This window comes from Martes martes (genome assembly GCF_963455335.1).
Source record: "Martes martes genome assembly, chromosome: 12".
NCBI classification, from domain to species: domain Eukaryota; kingdom Metazoa; phylum Chordata; class Mammalia; order Carnivora; family Mustelidae; genus Martes; species Martes martes.
The window spans coordinates 17132934-17152699 of NC_137900.1; the positions used below are offsets into that span (position 1 = coordinate 17132934).

General features: G+C 42.4%; 1 protein-coding gene across 4 annotated transcripts in view; it reads right to left on the reverse strand.

Moving 5' to 3' along the window:
• PRUNE2 (prune homolog 2 with BCH domain) overlaps window positions 1-19766 on the reverse strand; it is a 260015-nt gene that overhangs the window by 28574 nt on the left and 211675 nt on the right. For 2 of the 4 annotated variants that reach the window (XM_080820336.1, XM_080820335.1), the window contains exons 10-12: window positions 9644-9723; window positions 7488-7688; window positions 405-578 (exon numbers count right to left, since the gene is read on the reverse strand). In XM_080820336.1, coding sequence (XP_080676462.1) covers window positions 405-578; window positions 7488-7688; window positions 9644-9723 — 455 coding nt within the window. Of the gene's footprint in view, window positions 1-389; window positions 579-7487; window positions 7689-9643; window positions 9724-19766 lie in introns of all 4 variants that reach the window. The other 2 variants (XM_080820337.1, XM_080820334.1) reach the window with 2 other exon arrangements.

Below are 19766 nucleotides of genomic sequence, written 5' to 3' on the forward strand. Positions count from 1 at the left end.
ATAATGTATGTATAAGTGTTGAATCACTGTTGTACACTTGAAACTAATATTATGTGTTAACTGTAGTTCTATAAACACCACCCTACAACTGACCCGTATGAATTCCAGACATTATTAAATTAGACAACTACAGTTTTCAAGAAATATGCCCAGGAGATTATAGCTGTCAGATATGTGGTGTGAAAAGCAGTTTTTACATCAGAAAGCTATTTTTTACACAGGCTTTGCAATGTTTATAGAGTTGAGTCTGAGGTAATGTACTTAGGTCTACAGTCCCCTGAATATTGATTGCAGACTAGGGTTTTATGGATGTCAGGATGCAGAGAACCCTAGTTTCATTTTCTAATTTAAAAAATATGGCTGCCCTGGTCCCCACCTCCCCGATTCACAAAGAGCTTGAGTACCTCCGTGAGAAATGACTCTCCTGTAGGGCTCGATGACCTTCATGTCGATCCGCTGTTCCTGTTCCCCAATCACCACTGTCCTCCACAACCGGTTGTCCTCTCGCTCCTCTTCTGCTGTATACTCTGGGATAGACTCTGACTCTTGGCCAGAATCTTTGTTAGATGTGGAAACTTCTGGAAGTGAAGCACAGAGGAGGACTGAAGAGCAAGACACCACAGCTGAGGCAGTTCAACAAGCTATCTCCTGACAGAGCCATCCTGAGGGCACTTCCAGTCTGGCATAACTCTTACAGAGTTGAACACCATCGTGACCATGTAAAGGATGTTCGGAGAAGGCTTACTTATTGATGGATTGAACCACCAAGTTCGTGCTAAGGCCAAGTTGAGGGTGGGGACAGGCGCAGGGCTAGAGAGCTGCCTTGTGTCAGTGGACCAAGGGAATATAGGCTGGTACCAATTCATCCTTGACCATACAGGCTGAAGACTGGGGACCTTTCTCATGGGGAAAAAAGGCAATTTATCAGGCCCAGATAATTTTGTTTTCCTTGGGCCACATATCCTCGTATTTGCCAAGTGGTTAGTCTCTTGATGATACCACCAGCCTTACTTCCCCACTCTAAGACTCTTATAAGGGAATTGAGTCCCCTTCCCTATTGGGAGCAAATTTGGGCAGAAATACAGTATTCCTTCCAATGGATTTTTCAAAATATGCTGTAGAAAGATTTTACATTAAGCAAAAAACAAACAACTTTGTAGACCAGAAATGCTCCAAGGCCAAATATTCAGAACACTCCTATTTTATATTGCACGTGGCAATACAAAAGTCCACGGAACATTCTTTGGAGAAACACCTACTACCCACTCTTGAGCATCCAAAAAAAGAAAAGAAAAAGCAATAACCGTGTTAAGTCTTTTTTTAAAAAGAATAAGCGGCAATTGTTTTCAGGTTTACTTCAACTACTCCTAGAGTTTAACAGTGGTTATTCTTTGTATGTTTGAGTAATTTGAAGGAAAACATTATTTCTATTCCACTATAATTCTGTGAGATATTATCACTCTTATTTTTCCATTCATGGGAAAGGAACTTTGATTTATATTGTACTTTACTTTATTCATTCTATGGCACTTTGGTAAGAAGAGGAGTAATACTTTATCAGACATCTACCATGTGTCAGGCATGGTAGATATCCCAGTAGGTATTATAGGTATATAGTAGACATGCCCATGCAAAAACCGATTTTGAGTTAGTTTGCTATCACACTATACTCTAAATGTGTGACTCCCTCATTCTCTTTATTTTACCATCAGGCTGGGAATTGCTTGGGCCAAGAAAGTACCAGAACCGCCTTTATTATTCACCTCCACCAACCAACTCCATACTTAGCTTAGAAACCTGCTCAGAGCACTCAGTGAAAATTGAGGCGAATGGGTAAATAAAGGAAAGCTTTGACAAGTTGCTGAAAATATAGGTAATTGGTAAGAGGACCACAACAAAGCCATTATGTTCTGGAAGATTCCTCAAGACACATTCAAACGTGTCTAATTACCTGTGACTTAGAATAGCAAACTGAAATTCAGTTGGGAAGCAATCCTAGCCTTTTTGCCAACCCTAACAGCTACTACCACCTACAGAGGCTGCCTCCCTCTGTGTTCCCACCAGTGCTCCTCAGCTTACCTAAGGACAGAAAGCAGCAACTTTTGGCTTCAGACCAACGCTACGTCACTGGCGCAAATCCATCCATCTGCACTGGACTCCCAGTCTGGAATCCCTTCCTGCTTCTCCCTTCCTCTTGGCTGAGGGCCCCGGGATGCTTATCTTCGCTCCCTTCCCGGGACCCTGTTTTCCATCTGGTCTCTGTGCCCTCAGAACTCTGGGCTCTGATGTGGGCTCGTCTTCAATGTTCCTGCACATACATGCTTTCCCTTACTCACCACCCGCCAGCCCCTCTTTATCCTCATTTGGGACTTTCTGGCCTGCTCCAGCTTGACCCAGGTGATCTGTATGGGGTGACTGGTTTTCTGCCTGCTTTTACTGAGTTTACCTTATTTTTTAAAAAATGTAGTATGTTGTATTCTTTTTTTCTGGTTATGAAAATAAAATGTTACTAAAAGTTCAAACAAGGCAGACATTGTCCACCAAAACTGCAAAGATCCCCAGTGCCACTCTCACTCATTACTGTTTGTTGTGTGTTCTTTTTATTGTGTACATGCACACAAGCATACCCCCCCTAAGTATGATTAGTCTATATATTCTGCATGTTTTTTGTTTGTTTGTTTTTAAGTAGCTCCATACCTAGCACGGAGCCCAATGTGGGGCTCGAACTCATGACCCTGAGATCAAGACCTGAGCTGAGATCAAGAGTAGGATGCTCAACCAGCTGAGCCACTCAGATGTCCCTATCCTGCCTTTTTTTTTTTTTTAAAGATTTTTATTTATTTATTTGACAGAGATCACAAGTAGGCAGAGAGGCAGGTGGAGAGAGAGAGGGAAGCAGGCTCCCTGCTGAGCAGAGAGCCCGATGCGGGGCTCAATCCCAGGACCCTGAGATCATGACCTGAGCTGAAGGCAGAGGCTCAACCCACTGAGCCACCCAGGCGCCCCTATCCTGCTTTAAAAAAAAAAAAAAAGATTTTATTTATTTATTTGAGAGAGAGAGAGAGAGAGCACCAGAGAGAGAGAGAGAGCTTGAGCATGGGGAGGGGCAGAGGGAGAGAGAGAAGCAGGCTCTGTGGAGCCTGGGAACGTGAACCGACCGAAGGCAGACGCTTAACTGACTGAGCCACGCAGGTGCCCCCTTATTCTGCATATTTTAGACATAATTCTTCTGCTTTACTCTAAATCCCCCCATCCCCATGGCCATCATTTTCTCTTTTAGAAAATGTCAGGACTCATTTAATTTATCCTCAGGGCCTCCAAATTTAACTTTTGGTCTGATGCCCTCTTCACTGAGAAATGCTTGATTTTCTTTGTCTTCTTTCCGTAATAACAAGCTTTTCTCCCTGATGACTGTTGAAGTCAATTAAGCCCTGGGGAAGAGGCGACTTGAACGTGTTCCTTTGTCTCTCAGGATGATTTAGTGCACAAGCTCCCGCATGTCCTGTGGTGTACAGACCACCACAGTGGGGAATCCACTGTTGGTGGGCAATATGGGCTCCCTGGCAGTGGGGTCTGCTGGAGCCTCCAGCAGGGACCTATGTTTGGGAAAGGTGACAAGCTCTCTATACTGTGACCCGACACCGATAATGTGAACAGTCTTAGCGGACATTGTCTGAACTTGATCTTGTTAGAGGAAAGGCTTCTGTATGCAGTGAAGGAGTTCTTAAAGTTGTTTTAGTGACAAAGAGCAGGGAGGCAGTTAATTTGATGGTAAAACCCAGCATTCACCAGTACAAAGAAGAACCTTCCTTGCAGACCACACCCTATGGCCTAAGGTTGCTTGTGGGTAAAACAAAATAACATGAACACTTATTTTAGTTAGGGGTCGTTTATCCATATTTAAAACACAGAATCGATTTTGTAAGCTGGTTACCTGCTGGCTGTGAGGGCTGTGGAACATGGTAGGTGGGGAAGTTGAAATGAATGAAATGCTGCCTGATTGTCTGGGGAAAATGGTGGAGCATCTTATTCGCCCTATAAACTGTGTGTTATTAGGGGTTCTAGGAAAGGTAGCTTAGGGGTGCCTGGGTGGCTCAGTCAGTTAAGCCTCCAACTCTTGACTTTGGCTGAGGTTATGATCTCAGGGTCCTGAGATCGAGCCCTGAGCTGGGCCTGGTGCAGGGCGTGGAGTCTGCTTAAGATTTTCTCTCTCCCCAACTCCCTCTGCTGCCCCCTGCCCCCACACACGCTCTCTCTCAAATAAGTAAATACATCTTAAAAAAAAGAAAAGTAGTTTAAATGAAGAAAAAAAATATAAAAGCACACGAGTGTTTCTTACAACATCCTTATCAGAAATATTCAGGCTAGAATTCTTTATCATTTTTCCATTTCCCCTATGAAATGCTTTTGCTGAGATCCGAGTTACAATAAAAAAATAACAGGTGGGTTTGGAAAACAGAAATAGGTCATCATTTTTCTCACCTTTGGATAATTTTAAGTTTCTAGGATTAGTATTAAATAAAACATTTTTTTTAAAATAAAAAGGCTCTGATCTCCCTTAATTTGAAAGACCGACCTCCTAAATCCTTCCGTATCTACATATTTTTGGTATCTTTGGCACTTAAGTACCAGAGGAAGTCAAGTTTTAATTATATTGGTACTTTGATATTTTCCAACTATTTGGACACGACTATTAAAGAAAATTGCCTGGAAGTGGAGACCGATTTAATGTCTTTTGAGAGTGAGATTCAAAAACGTTTCATAAGCAAAACCACACTGTGGGCAAATAATCTGCCAGAAATGCTTGGTCATCAGCTACAGAATGAAACAGGCAAATGGTATGAAAGTTCTTCAAGTGCCTGGTAAAGTTAAGAGCCTTGACGTCACAAAAGTGGCTGGATAAAAGGGCATGCACCGTGCCGAGGATTAAAATACTTAATATTGGGGCGCCTGCGTGGCTCAGTGGGTTAAAGCCTCTGCCTTCGACTCAGGTCATGGTCTCAGGGTCCTGGGATCGAGCCCCTCATCGGGCTCTCTGCTCATTGGGGAACCTGCTTCCTCCTCGCTCTCTCTCTGCCTGTCTCTCTGCCTACTTGTGATCTCTCTGTCAAATAAATAAATAAAATCTTTAAAAGAAATACTTACTATTTATGAAGCACCTAGCACAAATCCTGGTGCACAGTAGGCACTCTGAAAGGGTTTATTAAAGAAGTCACTGAGCAAGCATTTTGAAACACTGTGCCTCCCAAACTCCAATGTTGTTTAAAACGTATACACTTGGTTTCAAACACTCACAGGAGAAACCTGCAAACATGCAGCTGTCAAGCCCTGATTTCATTCTGTGGGACTAAAATGTACTCACTTCTCTTCTAGAGTCTGTTCTCTCTCGCTGCCTGTTGATAAAATAAAGCTACTCAGTTGCCCTCTGTGTTTTCCACGCTTAATGTTTCTGTTGGTTTAAAACAGCGTCTGAGGATACATCTTCCATGTGAAAATCAAGGTGGGCTTTACGATGCCACTTCCGTTAAAATTCTGTCCTTTGAATTTAAGACCTAAATGGAGGGTTGCGGTTGTGAAACTGGTTCTTTCGACAAAACTCCGTCGACGAAATAAAAGGAACTCTGTCAGCCAGTGGCAGCTTTAATTACCGGTTCCTTCAGCCACTGCCACTTTGCTTGGCAGTTTTGCTATTTATAAACATAAAAGGTTCAGATGTGGTGTGACACGGCTCTCTCTAGGGCGAAAGGGAAGTGCAGGGGGGTGGGGGGAGGGGCCAGCTCAACCCACAGCTGTCTTCTGGGGGATGAGAGACAAGGCAGGACCCTTTCTTGTAGGGAGGTACTAGCAGCTCAAGGGTGGGGGCAGCTGGGGGCCACCGGGGTGGACGGAGTAGCTGGGGAAGAGTCTGGGCATGGGAAGAAAGAATACAAACTCAAGACCCTTCACCTTCTCTTTGTGGGCTTCCACTTACAGGGGCAGAGACCCGGATGACCGCAGAAATTGGAGAACACAGCCAATGTAACATCTCTCCTTAAACAGAAGAAACTGTCACACAGGTAGCTCAGCCATTTCCGGTTCTTTTGACTTGAGGAAATGAAGGCTTGTCCCCTGTAAAGGCAGGGTCTGAATCCGTGCTGGTCATGGTGGTAGTCCCAGGGGCTCAATGATCATTGGTTGAATTAATGAGCGAACTTGACGAATTTCCTAATTATGTTCTCCCAGGAACGACACTCTGTGCCAGGGCATCATTTCATTGTGGCATTTGTTTTTTGACCGTAATGATTTTCCTAACGTATAAAAAGCAATAGCTGTGTCCAGGATACTCTGGCTTTGAAATTAAAATATTACAAAGTCAGAGAATACCACCCTGCAAAATAGAAACCACGGAATGCCATTTCATAAAGCAAATGCTCTGTGTTTGGATATAATTTCTTTTTTTTTTTTTTAGATTTTATTTATTTATTTGACAGACAGAGATCACAAATAGGCAGAGAGGCAGGCAGAGAGAGAGGAGGAAGCAGGCTCCCTGCTGAGCAGAGAGCCCGATGCGGGGCTTGATCCCAGGACCCTGGGATCATGACCTGAGCCAAAGGCAGAGGCTTTAACCCACTGAGCCACCCAGGCGCCCGTGGATATAATTTCTTAACCCATGTTACCGAGCAAGAGAAGGAACGAAAATGAGACTGATATTTCTGTCAGGAATATCAGTGTTTGACCCAGCAACGCTTAATTTTCGTGCTTTTTGTTCTTCACTCCAAGGCCATCCCACCTTCCTTCCTATTTTGCTGGAGATCGAGCAACGGACATAATAAAGTCCCTGTCCTCAAAAGCAGATGTTCTAGTGGGAAGGGAAAGACAATAAACATAAACCAAATGCTTAAATGATAGGATTTCCATTACTGACACATGGAAAATAAAATAAGTAGACGTATTATAGTGACTCAGGTAGAAAGTGATTAGGTTGGGAGGTGAGTCACTCTTTTGGTGACAGAGGTCAAGGAAGGCCTCCTTGAGAGGGTGACATCTGATTAAGAGCTGAACAAAGACAAGGAACCAGCCATGAATGACCTTCAAGGAAGAACATTCCAGACAGGGGGGAGCTTGTACAGAAAAATAGTAAGCTCTAATTTCTCTGCTCGAGATTTTATCTTCCAGATTCAATTCTCTTTCTCTGCAAACCCATTCCCAATTTTCTTACAATACAGCATGGAATACTTTTCCCACAGCCCCCGGGCCTAGCACAAGGCTTGCCAAGAATAAGCATTTAACAGAAGATCAATGGCTGTGTATGACCTCTGTGAACCACACCTGTTCTGTTATACTTCACACTGCCGAACACAGCCACCTATCACCTGAGATACAAACAAAAGCTTCCAGAAATCGCAGGAAGGAGCCACCAGCAACGAAATGGGAGGTTTGTTCCCAGGGCCACTTAGATAATCTTTCACTTTTCACATAACTTTGGCCTTGACCACTGGGCCACTTACCATGCCCCGTGTACTCAAAAGAATCTGCTTCGTCAGGGGTATCGAGTTCGTCCACGTTGATATCGATTTCATCCGGACTGTCCAGGTTATCATCAGAGAGAATAGAGCCTTCACTTTGATCCAGAGAAAGATTGATATTTGGGGCTGTGAGTTTGATTCTCCTAGGATGAGCGTCGTTAAGATCCAGAGAATTAGGAGGTTCTAAAGAAGAAAAAAAATAGGAACATCAAGTACTAGACGATATACGCGGTCGCCAACAGTGGGTGTGAGAGCCCCAGTGAAAAACATTTTTAAGTCCTACAGCAAAGGCACACCTGCTAAAAACCTTACATGGAATTTGGATCCCTTCTTGACCAGCAGGCCTCAGGACTGGCTCATCACAACCACACCAGCCCTGGCCACATAGAAATAAAAAGTGGGAGCTGTTGCTAACGGAGCAGAAAACCAGTTTTCAGACCTGCCCTGTTCAGGTTTGAGAACTTGACACTGATCGAACAATGGATTGAATTTTTATGACGCATAAGAAAAACAGCTAAGCATACATAGCTCTCATAATGGTTCTTGTAGACTTCACTCCTATGGAATGTAGGATAAGAAATCTTTCTATTATGTTCATGGGCACTCTCAAAATACCTCTCTGTAATTCCTAACAACTCTGTGTATGATCTGTAGTGATCTTTCTTTGACTGGCATTCTATCGTTTTGTTTTCTTTTTTTCTTTTTAAATAAAACTGAGGTATCTTCCCAAATTACATTCTTTGCTCAAGAAGTCACTACCTTTTAGGCTAATATTTCTTGACATTGGTTCCTGTATCATAAGTGATAGTCTTCATATGGTAAGGCTCATGGAAGTGGCTCCCACCCTCTCAGTATAATATGTATCCTCCTCCTACTGTGACTTTCACTTAATGGAAGTAGAGCTAGAGAAGTTATTTTTAACCAAGTCAACCCCAAATCAACAACGGTAGAAAGTTAGCCTAAAAATAGAAATTTTAGGATTTACTATCACAAAATTTCTGAAAGGCCATCTGGTATACCCCTCAATTCTGGAACTGTAATTCTGGTCTTGTCCTAAGGAAAGTGATTCTGTTTCTTTGTCATTAAAATTTTTTCTCTGCATAGAACATCACCCAAACTGTGTTCCATGTAATGCTTTTCTGTATTCTACTTTAAAAAGTTTCTATTGACCAGTAAGTTTGAAAAACATTGGATTTCTAAATGATAGGAATTCTCAGAGCAGTGCTTTCCAGAAGTTTTTTGTCATGACAGAACTGTTCTATATGCTGTCGAACCCTTGAAAGGAAGCTCGTGCAACTGAAAAACTGAACTTTAAAAGTTTATTTTAAATTTCAATTAATTTAAATAACCACATGTAGTGAACCACTACCATATAGGATAACCATAGCCTTCATACCTGTATCATTCACAAGCGCATTATGAAATTTTAAGAGGAGTGTGGAAATACAGTGGCTACAGGCTTATTTAACCAGAGAACATTTAAAAATAATTATGTCACATGACTAATATCTTGAAAAACGCACTTTAAATACTTGGACCGAAAAATAAATAAACAATTGACTTGCTTTTTCCTCTTCCATTGTAGGCTTGGCTGATAGCATCAGGGTTCAGGATCTTGGCATGATCCTGAAGCTGGTACAGTGATCAGGAGTGACCTTAGTACTAAGGGAGGGTAAGGTGAAACTGGAAATTTAAAATTCTTCTTATATGTGCCTTGAGCTGGAAACCCATGGCAGGTAGGGTTTTTGTCTGTTTCTTTGAATAATCAGGATACCGAACCTTCTTGACATCACGTTTTTCATTTTACACATTCTCACACTGAAGTACAAATCTGGGGCACTTCGGTGTTAGTTAGAATTCGGTATTCTGATATAGGATAGCTGCTTATCACACACTGGCTGTTACAGCCGTGGCCCAGGAGGTCAAAGACAGCCCACCCTAGTGAGCATCAGTGTTTGAATCAACTCGGAGATTAACCAATTCCAGTCTAACACCGTCCTCACACATATTTTTTTCTTCTCTTCACTTTTATCACTGACATCACAAGTCAGATGCATAGGAAATGGTTTTCTCACTGAATAATGACAAGGCCTGGATATAGACAAGTGCTGAAGGAAATGAACAAATGTTCCTCTCACCAGGCCTCATGTCTGTAGCACTGGGGCTCGGCATTCCCTCCTCAAAGGGGATGTCCATGCCTACATCCTCTGACGGCAGTCTGAAAAACAGAACAAAACAAAAAAGCAAAGCAGAGTGTGTAAAAAATTGTGTGGGATTGAATTTTCTCTGAAAAGGCAAATCAGAGTTTCCAGGATAACCTTTTCAACTTGCTTGAAATAAACCCAAGTATGTGTACTGAAGCCGGCATAAGTGGCCGTTTAGAATAAAGACTTTTCTGCAGTTACTGTGAAGAACCACGGGTACCCGTCTTACTCTGCATACACAGCAAGCCATTTCTCGTACTAACTCACGCAAGTAAGCACACACCAAGGGAAAAATCAGAAACAGGAAAAGCAATTAACAAATAAAATATACTTACAGTGGGCATTGAATAATGCTTTTTCAACAAGAGAGGCAACACATGTGGTTTGGGGTAAAGACAGAGCTGACTTTGTGTATAACTCTTCCTCTGTGTTAGTTTGAGCACATTAAATTGTTGTCAGCAGAGGAAAGCAGACTCTGCTGGTCTCTCTTTATCAGCAAAACAGAGATACACCATCTACCTCATTGAGTTGCTGAAAAACTAAGCAATACATGTAAAGCGCCTAACATTCACGGGAAGGCACCAGCTGATGTTATTTCCTATCCTTTTCTGAATATTTAGAGACTTGGTGTGAATTATATGTTGGGGAAGACAGCTCTGGTCATGAAATACCATCTCTTCTTTCTAAGCAGTATTGAGCCCAGGACTCGTAAGCCTAGTGGAGGGGAACAAGAAAATACTGGAGAAAATTGTGACAAACGTGTATGTTCTCACAGGAAGCTGACCACTGATCACGGTGAATTCCCCTTGACCTATTTTTACAACTCCTGTTCCTTGGTCAGTACATTCCCATTTATCACGAGAACCGATTTTTCTTCTTGATGCCCTCCATGTAACTTCACTCCTCTAGGGGAGTCCTTGTGATGTAGGCACTAATCTAAATTTAAGCATGATAAACCTTTGCGTTAGTGTTCTAAATTTAATCTCTTCCTCCTATTGTGGACACTTTCCTCCACTTGAATGTGGGTCTACCAAATCTGGAATTTGCTTATCTGGATAATCAATCTCCAGGCTCCAAGTCGAAGCCCTTACTGTCAGCCAAGCACTATGATGAAAAAAAATTCTTGGTCTTTAGTGAGACGTAATGCTTCATTTATTTAACAAATGGGTAGTGAATACCTACTCTGTGCTGAACATATAGAGGAACAGATGATCCTCTTTCTTGTGGAGATGGGACGACGAGGTTCAAGTAGTGACTATCACCCATCGCTCAGAGCTGCTCCCTGAGAGAGTGAATGGCCGCGTGGTTACCCATCAAGCCCAAAGAGTCCTTCAAAAACACAACCTTAGGAAGTATCTTTCTCCATACACTTGCTGGGGCTTCTGTCCTGTGTGTTCTCTAAAATGAATCCTGCACCCCAGTAGAAAGACAGCGGGCAAGAGGTTGGTGTGTAAGTCAAAGACAATACTGTATGCGCAGGAACAAGATCGGCAGCGTCCAACAGACACCATACAGGGTGGCAGCAAACCAAATAATCTAGCAATAGAGGTGCGGTGGTAAACAAAGAGAAGACCTGGGCTAGGCCCAGGTTTGAAAGTCCTGGGACCCAAAAGGACGGTTTTCCAAGATGCTGCAGTTTTTCAGATTTTCTTGCAATGATTCCTTGTCATGTGATGTAATCTGTGTCTGTTCTCCTTGACATACACCCTTTAGTACCTATAAAGTAGCAGACTTGAGGGGCACCTGGGTGGCTCAGTGGGTTAAGCCTCTGCCTTCGGCTCAGGTCATGATCCCAGGGTCCTGGGATCAAGCCCCGCATCAGGCTCTCTGCTCAGCGGGGAGCCTGCTTCCTCCTCTCTCTCTGCCTGCCTCTCTGCCTACCTGTGATCTCTGTCTGTCAAATAAATAAATAAAATCTTTAAAAAAAAAAAGTAGCAGACTTGATTTAACAGCAGCTGGGACCCAGTCTTAGATCTATCATTCACCGTGTGTCACATGACAAGTTATCTAATCTTCCCACGCCTCAGTTTCCACACCAATAAAAAAGGGAGAATGTGTGATACCTAAAAATAACACTAAAAGGAAATAAAGTTATCCATTATTATTGTAGTTCTTTTTGCCATCTAGTCTAACTGCCTGCTGTGTCAGCCTTGAAGCTCCATGAGGACAGGAACCATGTCTGTCTCTACTGTTATGTCTCCAGCACCCGGCGGAGGTCAATATCCAATAGATATGTGTTGAGTTGAATTACCGAGCTTGAAATTACCTAAATGCCCATGGACATTATTTCCTCTAGTCTCCTATGAGTCAACCTTAAAAAACAAAAAGACATCTTAGCTGTACCTACTTCACAGAGCACATAAGGGCGCTAGCCTTAACTCAAAAATAAATACAAGAGCTTGAAAATAAATGGATAGTGTCAGTCTCAAATTTGTGTAGGTTTTCTGTGCGACAAGATGGATGGACATAGAGGATGTTATGCTAAGTGAAATCAGCCAGTGAAAGACAAATACCATATGATTTCACTTGTGCGCGGAATCTTAAGAACAAAACAAAACAAACCAAAGAAACATAAAAAAACAGAAACAGACCTACAAATACAGAGAACAAAGTGGTGGTTGCCAGAGGGGAGGGGGTTGGGGGATGGGCAACACGGGTAAAGGGGAGTGGGAGACAGAGCCTTCTAGCTATGGAGGCATTGTAACAGCACTGGATGGGGACGGATGGCAGCTACAACTGTAGTGAACATGGCATAACGCAGAATCACTATGTTGTACACTTGAACCCAAGGTTGTGTGTCAACTATACTTCAATTAAAAAAAAAAAGATTTGTAGGTTTTGTTACTCTTTGTAAGTTATGGGCAACATCATGAAATAATTGAATGAATCCTAGATACGAGGTTATAGTTGTAGGTTATAATTCTATGTTAGTACTAACAAATTGATTAGCCCTGAGAAACTTCTCCAACTTCTTTTGTGATTTTAAATGGAGATAATAAATATCTAATATCACAGTGACTGTGGAGAATAAATATAATACACATGAGTACTCCATAAATTACAAGGCATTGACTAAGTTTAAGGTAGTACATTCCCTCATTTTAGACATAGTGTCAGGATTAGGGATTTAACTGAAGGATGTGTCAGGGTTGGACAAAACATTATGAAGGTTACTACAAGTTGGGTATTAGCCTAGGTAAGAGAAAATTTCAGTATGGCATAAATCTCCATAGAGCCTGTAAGTGCCCTTGAACTCCCTGACATTAGTGAATAGAGCCTTTTTCTCTCACCACTTTTTTTGCAACACAGAGCTGAGACCCTATTGAGAAGGTGCTGGAAAGCCAGTGTTGGCATGCATGGGGGCAGCGAAGCTGAAGGTTGTGGTCAGGGGCAAGCAGAGAAGAGGGACTCCCACAAACCGTGGATATCACAGAAGGCCATAGGGGCATTTTAGGAAACCCACAGGGACAGAGAAGGAAAGCTGAACTAAAATAGCCTGGAGGCAAACTTGGAAGAAACGCAAGTCGTGTTCATTGTAAATACTTCTTCAACCACATTCATGCCTTGGGTCCGTAAATATTTATAGAAATGACATGGCCAAGCAGAGTTGTTGGCAATTGAGCAAAATGGAGTTTTAAGATCAATAATGTAAGCCTCTCGGGATCTATTAGGTAACAAATCAGTCCAGAGTGAAGATAAATATTTTACCTTATCCACCCATAGCCACTATTTAATTTGGGGTTTTCTGTATACAGAACAGGGCTACCAAAGAGGCTGAGGGAATTGTAAACTACAAATCCTACTCCTCGGGGGCGGACCTCCCAAAAAGATGCTCAGCTCCATGTCTCCACCTAGAGGATGGATCCGGAACTGTTTGTTTGCAGGACGGTTTTATAATCCTTATTGCTCTTGACCAAATATTTCTAGCTCTTGGCCTTCTGGGCACACGGTAGAATTGTATTTCCTGTTCTCCTTGGAAATCAGGGTGGGCGGGTGATTCGCTTTGACAGATGAAGCGAGAGTGGAAGTGGCAGGTGTGGTGTGGCAGGTGGAAGGTGGAAGAATTAGGCCTGAGCAGGAGTGTGGGTGCCGTGGGCTGCTCCCCGTCTAGATGGCTAAGCTGGCGCTCTGTCAGGCCGCAGCCACGTGGCTATGAGAAGCAGAGGGCCCTACTTGAAGCTCATTGAATATGTAACAAGAGAAGAATTTTTATCGTGGTTTGCTCCTAAGATGTTGAGTCTGTCACCGTATCCGAATCCCGCCCATTCTGACCAGTACAGCTGGCCTCTATTACTGGTTTTGAAGGGATTATCTGACTCATACTCTGCCCTAATTTGGGAAATCCATTTCCCCTATTCTCAACCTAGGCTCATGCTGATGGTACCTATCTCATCTGGGTTACTAAAGCACGAAAGAACATTTTAAAAAATGAGAACAAAAGCTCAGAAGGTGCTTTCAAGTGCTTTATAAGCTTGAGTATTTATATATCATCTTTATGGTTTTTCCATCTAGCGCCTTCCACTCACTTAATGTTTTTCTTTAAATTGACTTATTTAGTTAAGCAAATTTATTGAGAAAGGAACATTTGCATCACTTGTATATATGGAAACTTAAAATCACTCACTTAAAATAGTCACATAAATTAAATATAATGACAATAGGACAATGTTATTAAATTCAAGGAAGAAACACCTGGGCATTGACTCTGAGACTTTCTCTCTTTGCTAAAAAAGAAAAAAATATATATATATATATAAGTAAAAATAAAATAAAATGATTAGAAAGTGTCTGGCAAAGTGTAATGCCGTGTATCATTATAAATACAAAGAAATGCTATATAAGATAAAGCACCCAAAGAGTAATTAATATATTTCCAAACTTGAAAGAAATGAAACAAAATCCCCAGGTGCCAGAAACAGTGTTACTCCAGAAAGCTGGTGAAAAAGGAGCTCACAGGATTTTAGATTGGACACAGGCATGAGAGCTCCCCAGGAGAAGTGACCTTCAGGTACTGGAAGAAAGGCCTAGACCAGAACTTTTAAATAAGGCACTTATTTTAAGGAACTTAAAGAACTTTAAGGAACTTAAAGGACTTAAAAGAACTTAAGGGAACTTAAAGAACTTCCCCCTTAATGAAAAGGGGATGAGAACAAATTCTGGTCTCTGGCCTTGGAAAGCAAGTCTGCCTGGAGTCTTGGGTAGACTATGAAGAGGAACCTATGAGAATTAGAGCCACTACTTGTATGCCAAGCCTGTTTCAACTGATATCACCTGAATTGATGTAGAGAACCCAAGTCAAGAGATTCAAATTAAAATTCATCTAGAACCACGGAAGGCCTAAAGCTCTGGGGTTCCAGAAGAATCAAATGTGAAGTCTCTTGGTAGTGTTACTTTTACAATCTGGGATTCCTTGGAGATTCACTTAGGAGAAAGAAAAAATCCTCGGAAAGATGAGCTCACACCAAAAAAACAAAAAAACAACAAAAAAAAAAACCACCCCAAAAATCCAAACCATAAACTACACTAGGGAAAAAAATACCATGAGGGATTGCCATCAGATTCAGCAGACAGAAGAATTAGCAATACAAGCCCCCCCCCACCCCACAAAAGGAACAGTATGAAAGAGATTCTAATGACTCAAGAATAACTTTAAAACCTTTGTTGTGAAAGCACTGAGGTTTGGGGTCGTCTGTCATAGCGGGTTAGTGTCACCTACCCTGAGTAGCCATGTTGCTTTTAAAAGGAACATCTAACAATAATAATGTGTAAGTGTTGACAATAAAGTGACATAAAAAAAGTCAGAAAAATATTAACCACAGGAAGGCAAGGATCACAATATTAGTATCACAAGAGATAGATTTTAGGCAGAAAAGCGTTCTTAAACCTGAAGAAAGTTATTATTTTGTGATAAAATGAATAACTCTTCAGGGGCACCTTGGCTCAGTTTTAAGCGTCTGCCTTTGGCTCAGGTCATGATCCCAGGGTCCTGGGATCGAGCCCTACATCAGGCTCTCTGCTCATCCGGAAGCCTCCATCTCTCTCTCCCGCTCCCCCTGCCTGTGTTCCCTCTCTCCCTGTGTCTCTCTCTGCCAAATAAATAAATCTTTAAACAAAACAAAAAAACCCGAATAACTCTTCAGAAGATGTAATCATCCGGAGCCTATGTGCTTTCAACAACATAGCCCCAAAATAAAATAAAAGTTGAATATAAATTATAAGGAAGAATTGATTTCATGAGGGAAAATCTATATATACTTCTCAAGAATTTATAAATCAATCTGAAAAAATGCATAAAGATATATATCTGAACAATGTAATAAGACAGCTTGATCTAATGGACTTCACTCAATAAAAATACACCATATTTTTCAAACTTATAGAGACTGACTATAAAGAATGTCTCATAAAACATCGGAAGTCAGTATCACACGTACCATAATCTCTGCCCTCAGGGACATACATCTAGAAACCAATCATGAAAAGACAATTTGGAAACTGAGAAACATATTTGTAAGCAGGTGACCACAAAGCTCTATGAATCAAAATTTGTGAAGGCAGCTAAAGAAAATCCTAGGGGAAAATAAACAGCTTTGAATTCAGATCTTGGAAAATAAAGTGGACTGAATTAGCTGAGTTCAACTCAACCCAAGGCAGTTGGAAAAATAACCAGGCTCTTATGGGATTCAATGCTGTTTGTATTAAATCTGTGTACCACCTCTCATGATCATGAACACCAAGTGGGGGAACAGTGACAGAAATGGATTCTCCAATCTGAAAATGGATCCCATGTGCATTTGCTAATTTTGTGTTTCTGGTACTTGTGCTTCTTCCTAAAAGTTAGCATTCAGTACCATGGCAGGCAAGACACCCCCTAGTGGAGAACCACAGACATACAACTCTTGGACAAAATGAAATGCACCTTCTTAGACCAGGTACAGAGAAGTTAAGTACAGTCTACATTTCACATCCTTCCAGTATTTCTGAATCTAGAAGGATTTAATTTGTGTTGTAGGATTAGCCGTGCCTGACATCAGGGGCTTTTCAATATGAAACGAGCAGCAAACCAAGACTTTGGTACACATGTCTCTAGCATTTCTAAACAGTAATGTTTCCCAACAGGCATACATATGCCTAGCAGTAAGCAGAAATCCTATTGGAGAATAATCATTCTTACAAGATGGACTGCTAAGAAATGTGGCTCTGAAGAGGTAGGGTAGCAGGTTAAGGTGTTCATTGATTGTTCTTTGGAAAAATATCGGATATATTGAGGAAAATATATCCTGATATATTCAGGAAAAATGATTATATACAGAGAAAGTTCCTTTATGTTAGAGTTCCTAAAATTCTCCTGGCTTCCTTCTAGTCACATAAGATCTACTGGACTGATAAAGTTGCTTTCTCTAGAAATGGCGATAAAAAGAAGAAAGAAAAACCAAACAAAACTTTTCATGAGGTGCCTGTCTTCCTTTGTAAAGCGCATAAATTAGCCCTTGAAACCCAACAGTTGGAGGACTGCCATTTCAGGATTCTTGTCTGATAAAGGAGGCTGCACAATTTAGGGTAAGAGTATTTGCCACTCTGTGAACCCTCGGTGCTTACCAAATTACTCACGTGGGAAGCAAGCCAGAGGCTGCCCTGGGGCTTCATGCTCTGCTTAATCAAGCTGATCCCAAGAAAAGGATGGGAGCTTAGGTCCACCGGAAACTGGGTTTGAGCCCATAAAATGAGGCTCCTGGCAACAATGACCTAGGCTTCCTTGACCTTGAACAGATAAGTGCTGCGGCCCCTAGAAGCCAGCCAGCCAGGGCAGATAGGAAAGGGGTGATGACAGGGAAAGTAGATGACAAAGTGAGGCAGAGAAGCACTGGGCATTTGCCCAGAGACTGACCTCTCTAGGGATTTTGCGGAAACCCACACACCACGCCATCTGTTCTCAGCTTCTCAGAGGAGCGGGACACAAAGCAGTCTCCTTACCCAGGGTCAGATTCTGAAACTCTGCAGGTAGCAAAGATTACTTGTAGTGCAAATGACCCTTGAATAAGTTCTTGAGGTATTCCCTAAATTGTAATATATGTGGTTAAAATCCTTTGTGTACAAAATCATTTACAATAAATCTTATGGACACTAAAGTTTGAGGAACACTGAGCAGGAAGAGAAGGAGGCCATAATACCATTTCAACCATCTGCCACTCAGGTAACAATGAAATCACTGGCTGGGAATAGAGATGCATGGAGAATTCTACCTCTTGCTTGAGGGGTATATGCTATACTCTCTTCCTGTGTTTTCTAGACCTTAATACATAACAGTCATTTGTGTGTTGCTGAGAAGACTACATTAAGTAGCATATTCTCCCACTGGGGATGGGTATATAGTTGTTTATGAAGTGATTTCATAGCCCACAGCAGGACTTACTCAATAGGCATCTCAAACTCAACGTGCACAGAACTGTATTCAGCACCTCCCCCACAAAGACCCTGTACATCCTACATTCTCTGCGGTGGTTTTTAAAAATGTCCAGAAATTCTTTGACACTCCTTGCAAAAGCTGGAGCCCAGTTCCCCTTTCCTTCAGTTTGGGTTGAGTTTAGCAACCGCTTCTAAAGAACTAAATAAAGTAGAAGTGACAGTGTGTGACTTGTAAGAGTAGGGTCCTAAAAAGCAGTGTGGCTTCCTCTTTGCTTTCTTGGGTCACCCACTGGGACAGGTCAGCTGCCATGTGGTAAGGACACTCAGGCAGCCCTGTGGAGAGCTCCATGTGGTGGGGAACTGAGGCTTCCAGGACAAATCCAGGAAGGAACGGAGGAGGCCTGCCCAATGCCATGTGAGGGACTCACCTTGGAAAAAGCTCCTCCGGCCCCCATCAAGCCTTCGAATGACAGCAGCCCTAGCCGGTGTCTTGAAAGCTGCTTCCTAAGAGACCCTGAATCAGAACCACCTAGCTGATCACTCTTGGATTTCTGACTGACAGAAACTGTGAGAGAATAATGTTTGTTGTTTTATATTGCTGAAGTTTGAGATATTCTAATATACAGTAATAGCTAGTTACCATGTTCCACATCCCAGTGAATGTCTCTATTACCTGAGCACCCAAACCTCCAAACTAGCATTCATTCTTACTTCCCCTTCTTTTTAAACCACTTCCCCCCGATCCGGTTGACCATCCCGTCCTGTAGATTTGCCTCACATCTCCTGTCCATTCTCACCAATGCCACTTACACGAATGCATAAATGCTCACGTCTGTTCCTTCCTTGCAAGAACCTGTTTCCCTTTTTCTCCTTCTGATTTTTACTCCCCATACCCTCCAAAGCATTTACTGAATCTCCTTCCCAGTCTAACCCTCTTGTTTAAATCCCTTCAGGGTTCCCCACTGCCTGAAGGAAAGGGTCATGAGTTCTTCCTGCTCTGCCCCTCCCACCCCCATGCCAAGCTAGGGCATCCTCTCCTCTTGCCCACTCCCTGCTTGGCTCTGCTAATCTTGCTTGTCTTCTACGACTCAGTTTGGACATCTCGGTCACTGATCTCACCCCCAACCCATACAGCTGGGTCAGGTTATAAAGCAGAAGAAATAACTATTGACCAAACGCCTTATTTGGACATGAAGATGCCCACTCTCCCGGAAAATGTTTCTCACAGTGTCTTACCACATGTTGGAACTTGATGATCAAAATGCTCTACCGACAAATCACTTTTGTTAACAAGTTCAGCTTTCTTCCAAACAGAATTTAGGAACGTTAGGTGTCTCTTACACAATGATATGACAAAGAAGTAACTGCTCTAACACAAGCAGGAGGAGCTCACCTGGTGGCTTCCTCCATCCTCCACCTCAGCAACATGAAGCTCCCCCCTGACATTAGGAGGACCAGGTTCTTCTAGAGGGTGGGGAGAAGTGGACAACTGTGGGTCTTCAGAATTGAAGCCAGTCTTGGGTGTGCGGGGCAACGGCTTCAGCAAATGGCCAAATGATGGCATTCTGGGCACAGCCCCTCCGACCCTGCCCAACCCCCCACCTCACCAGTTCAGCCCCATCTGGAATTGATCCTTTGTGGAGAGGAGGCT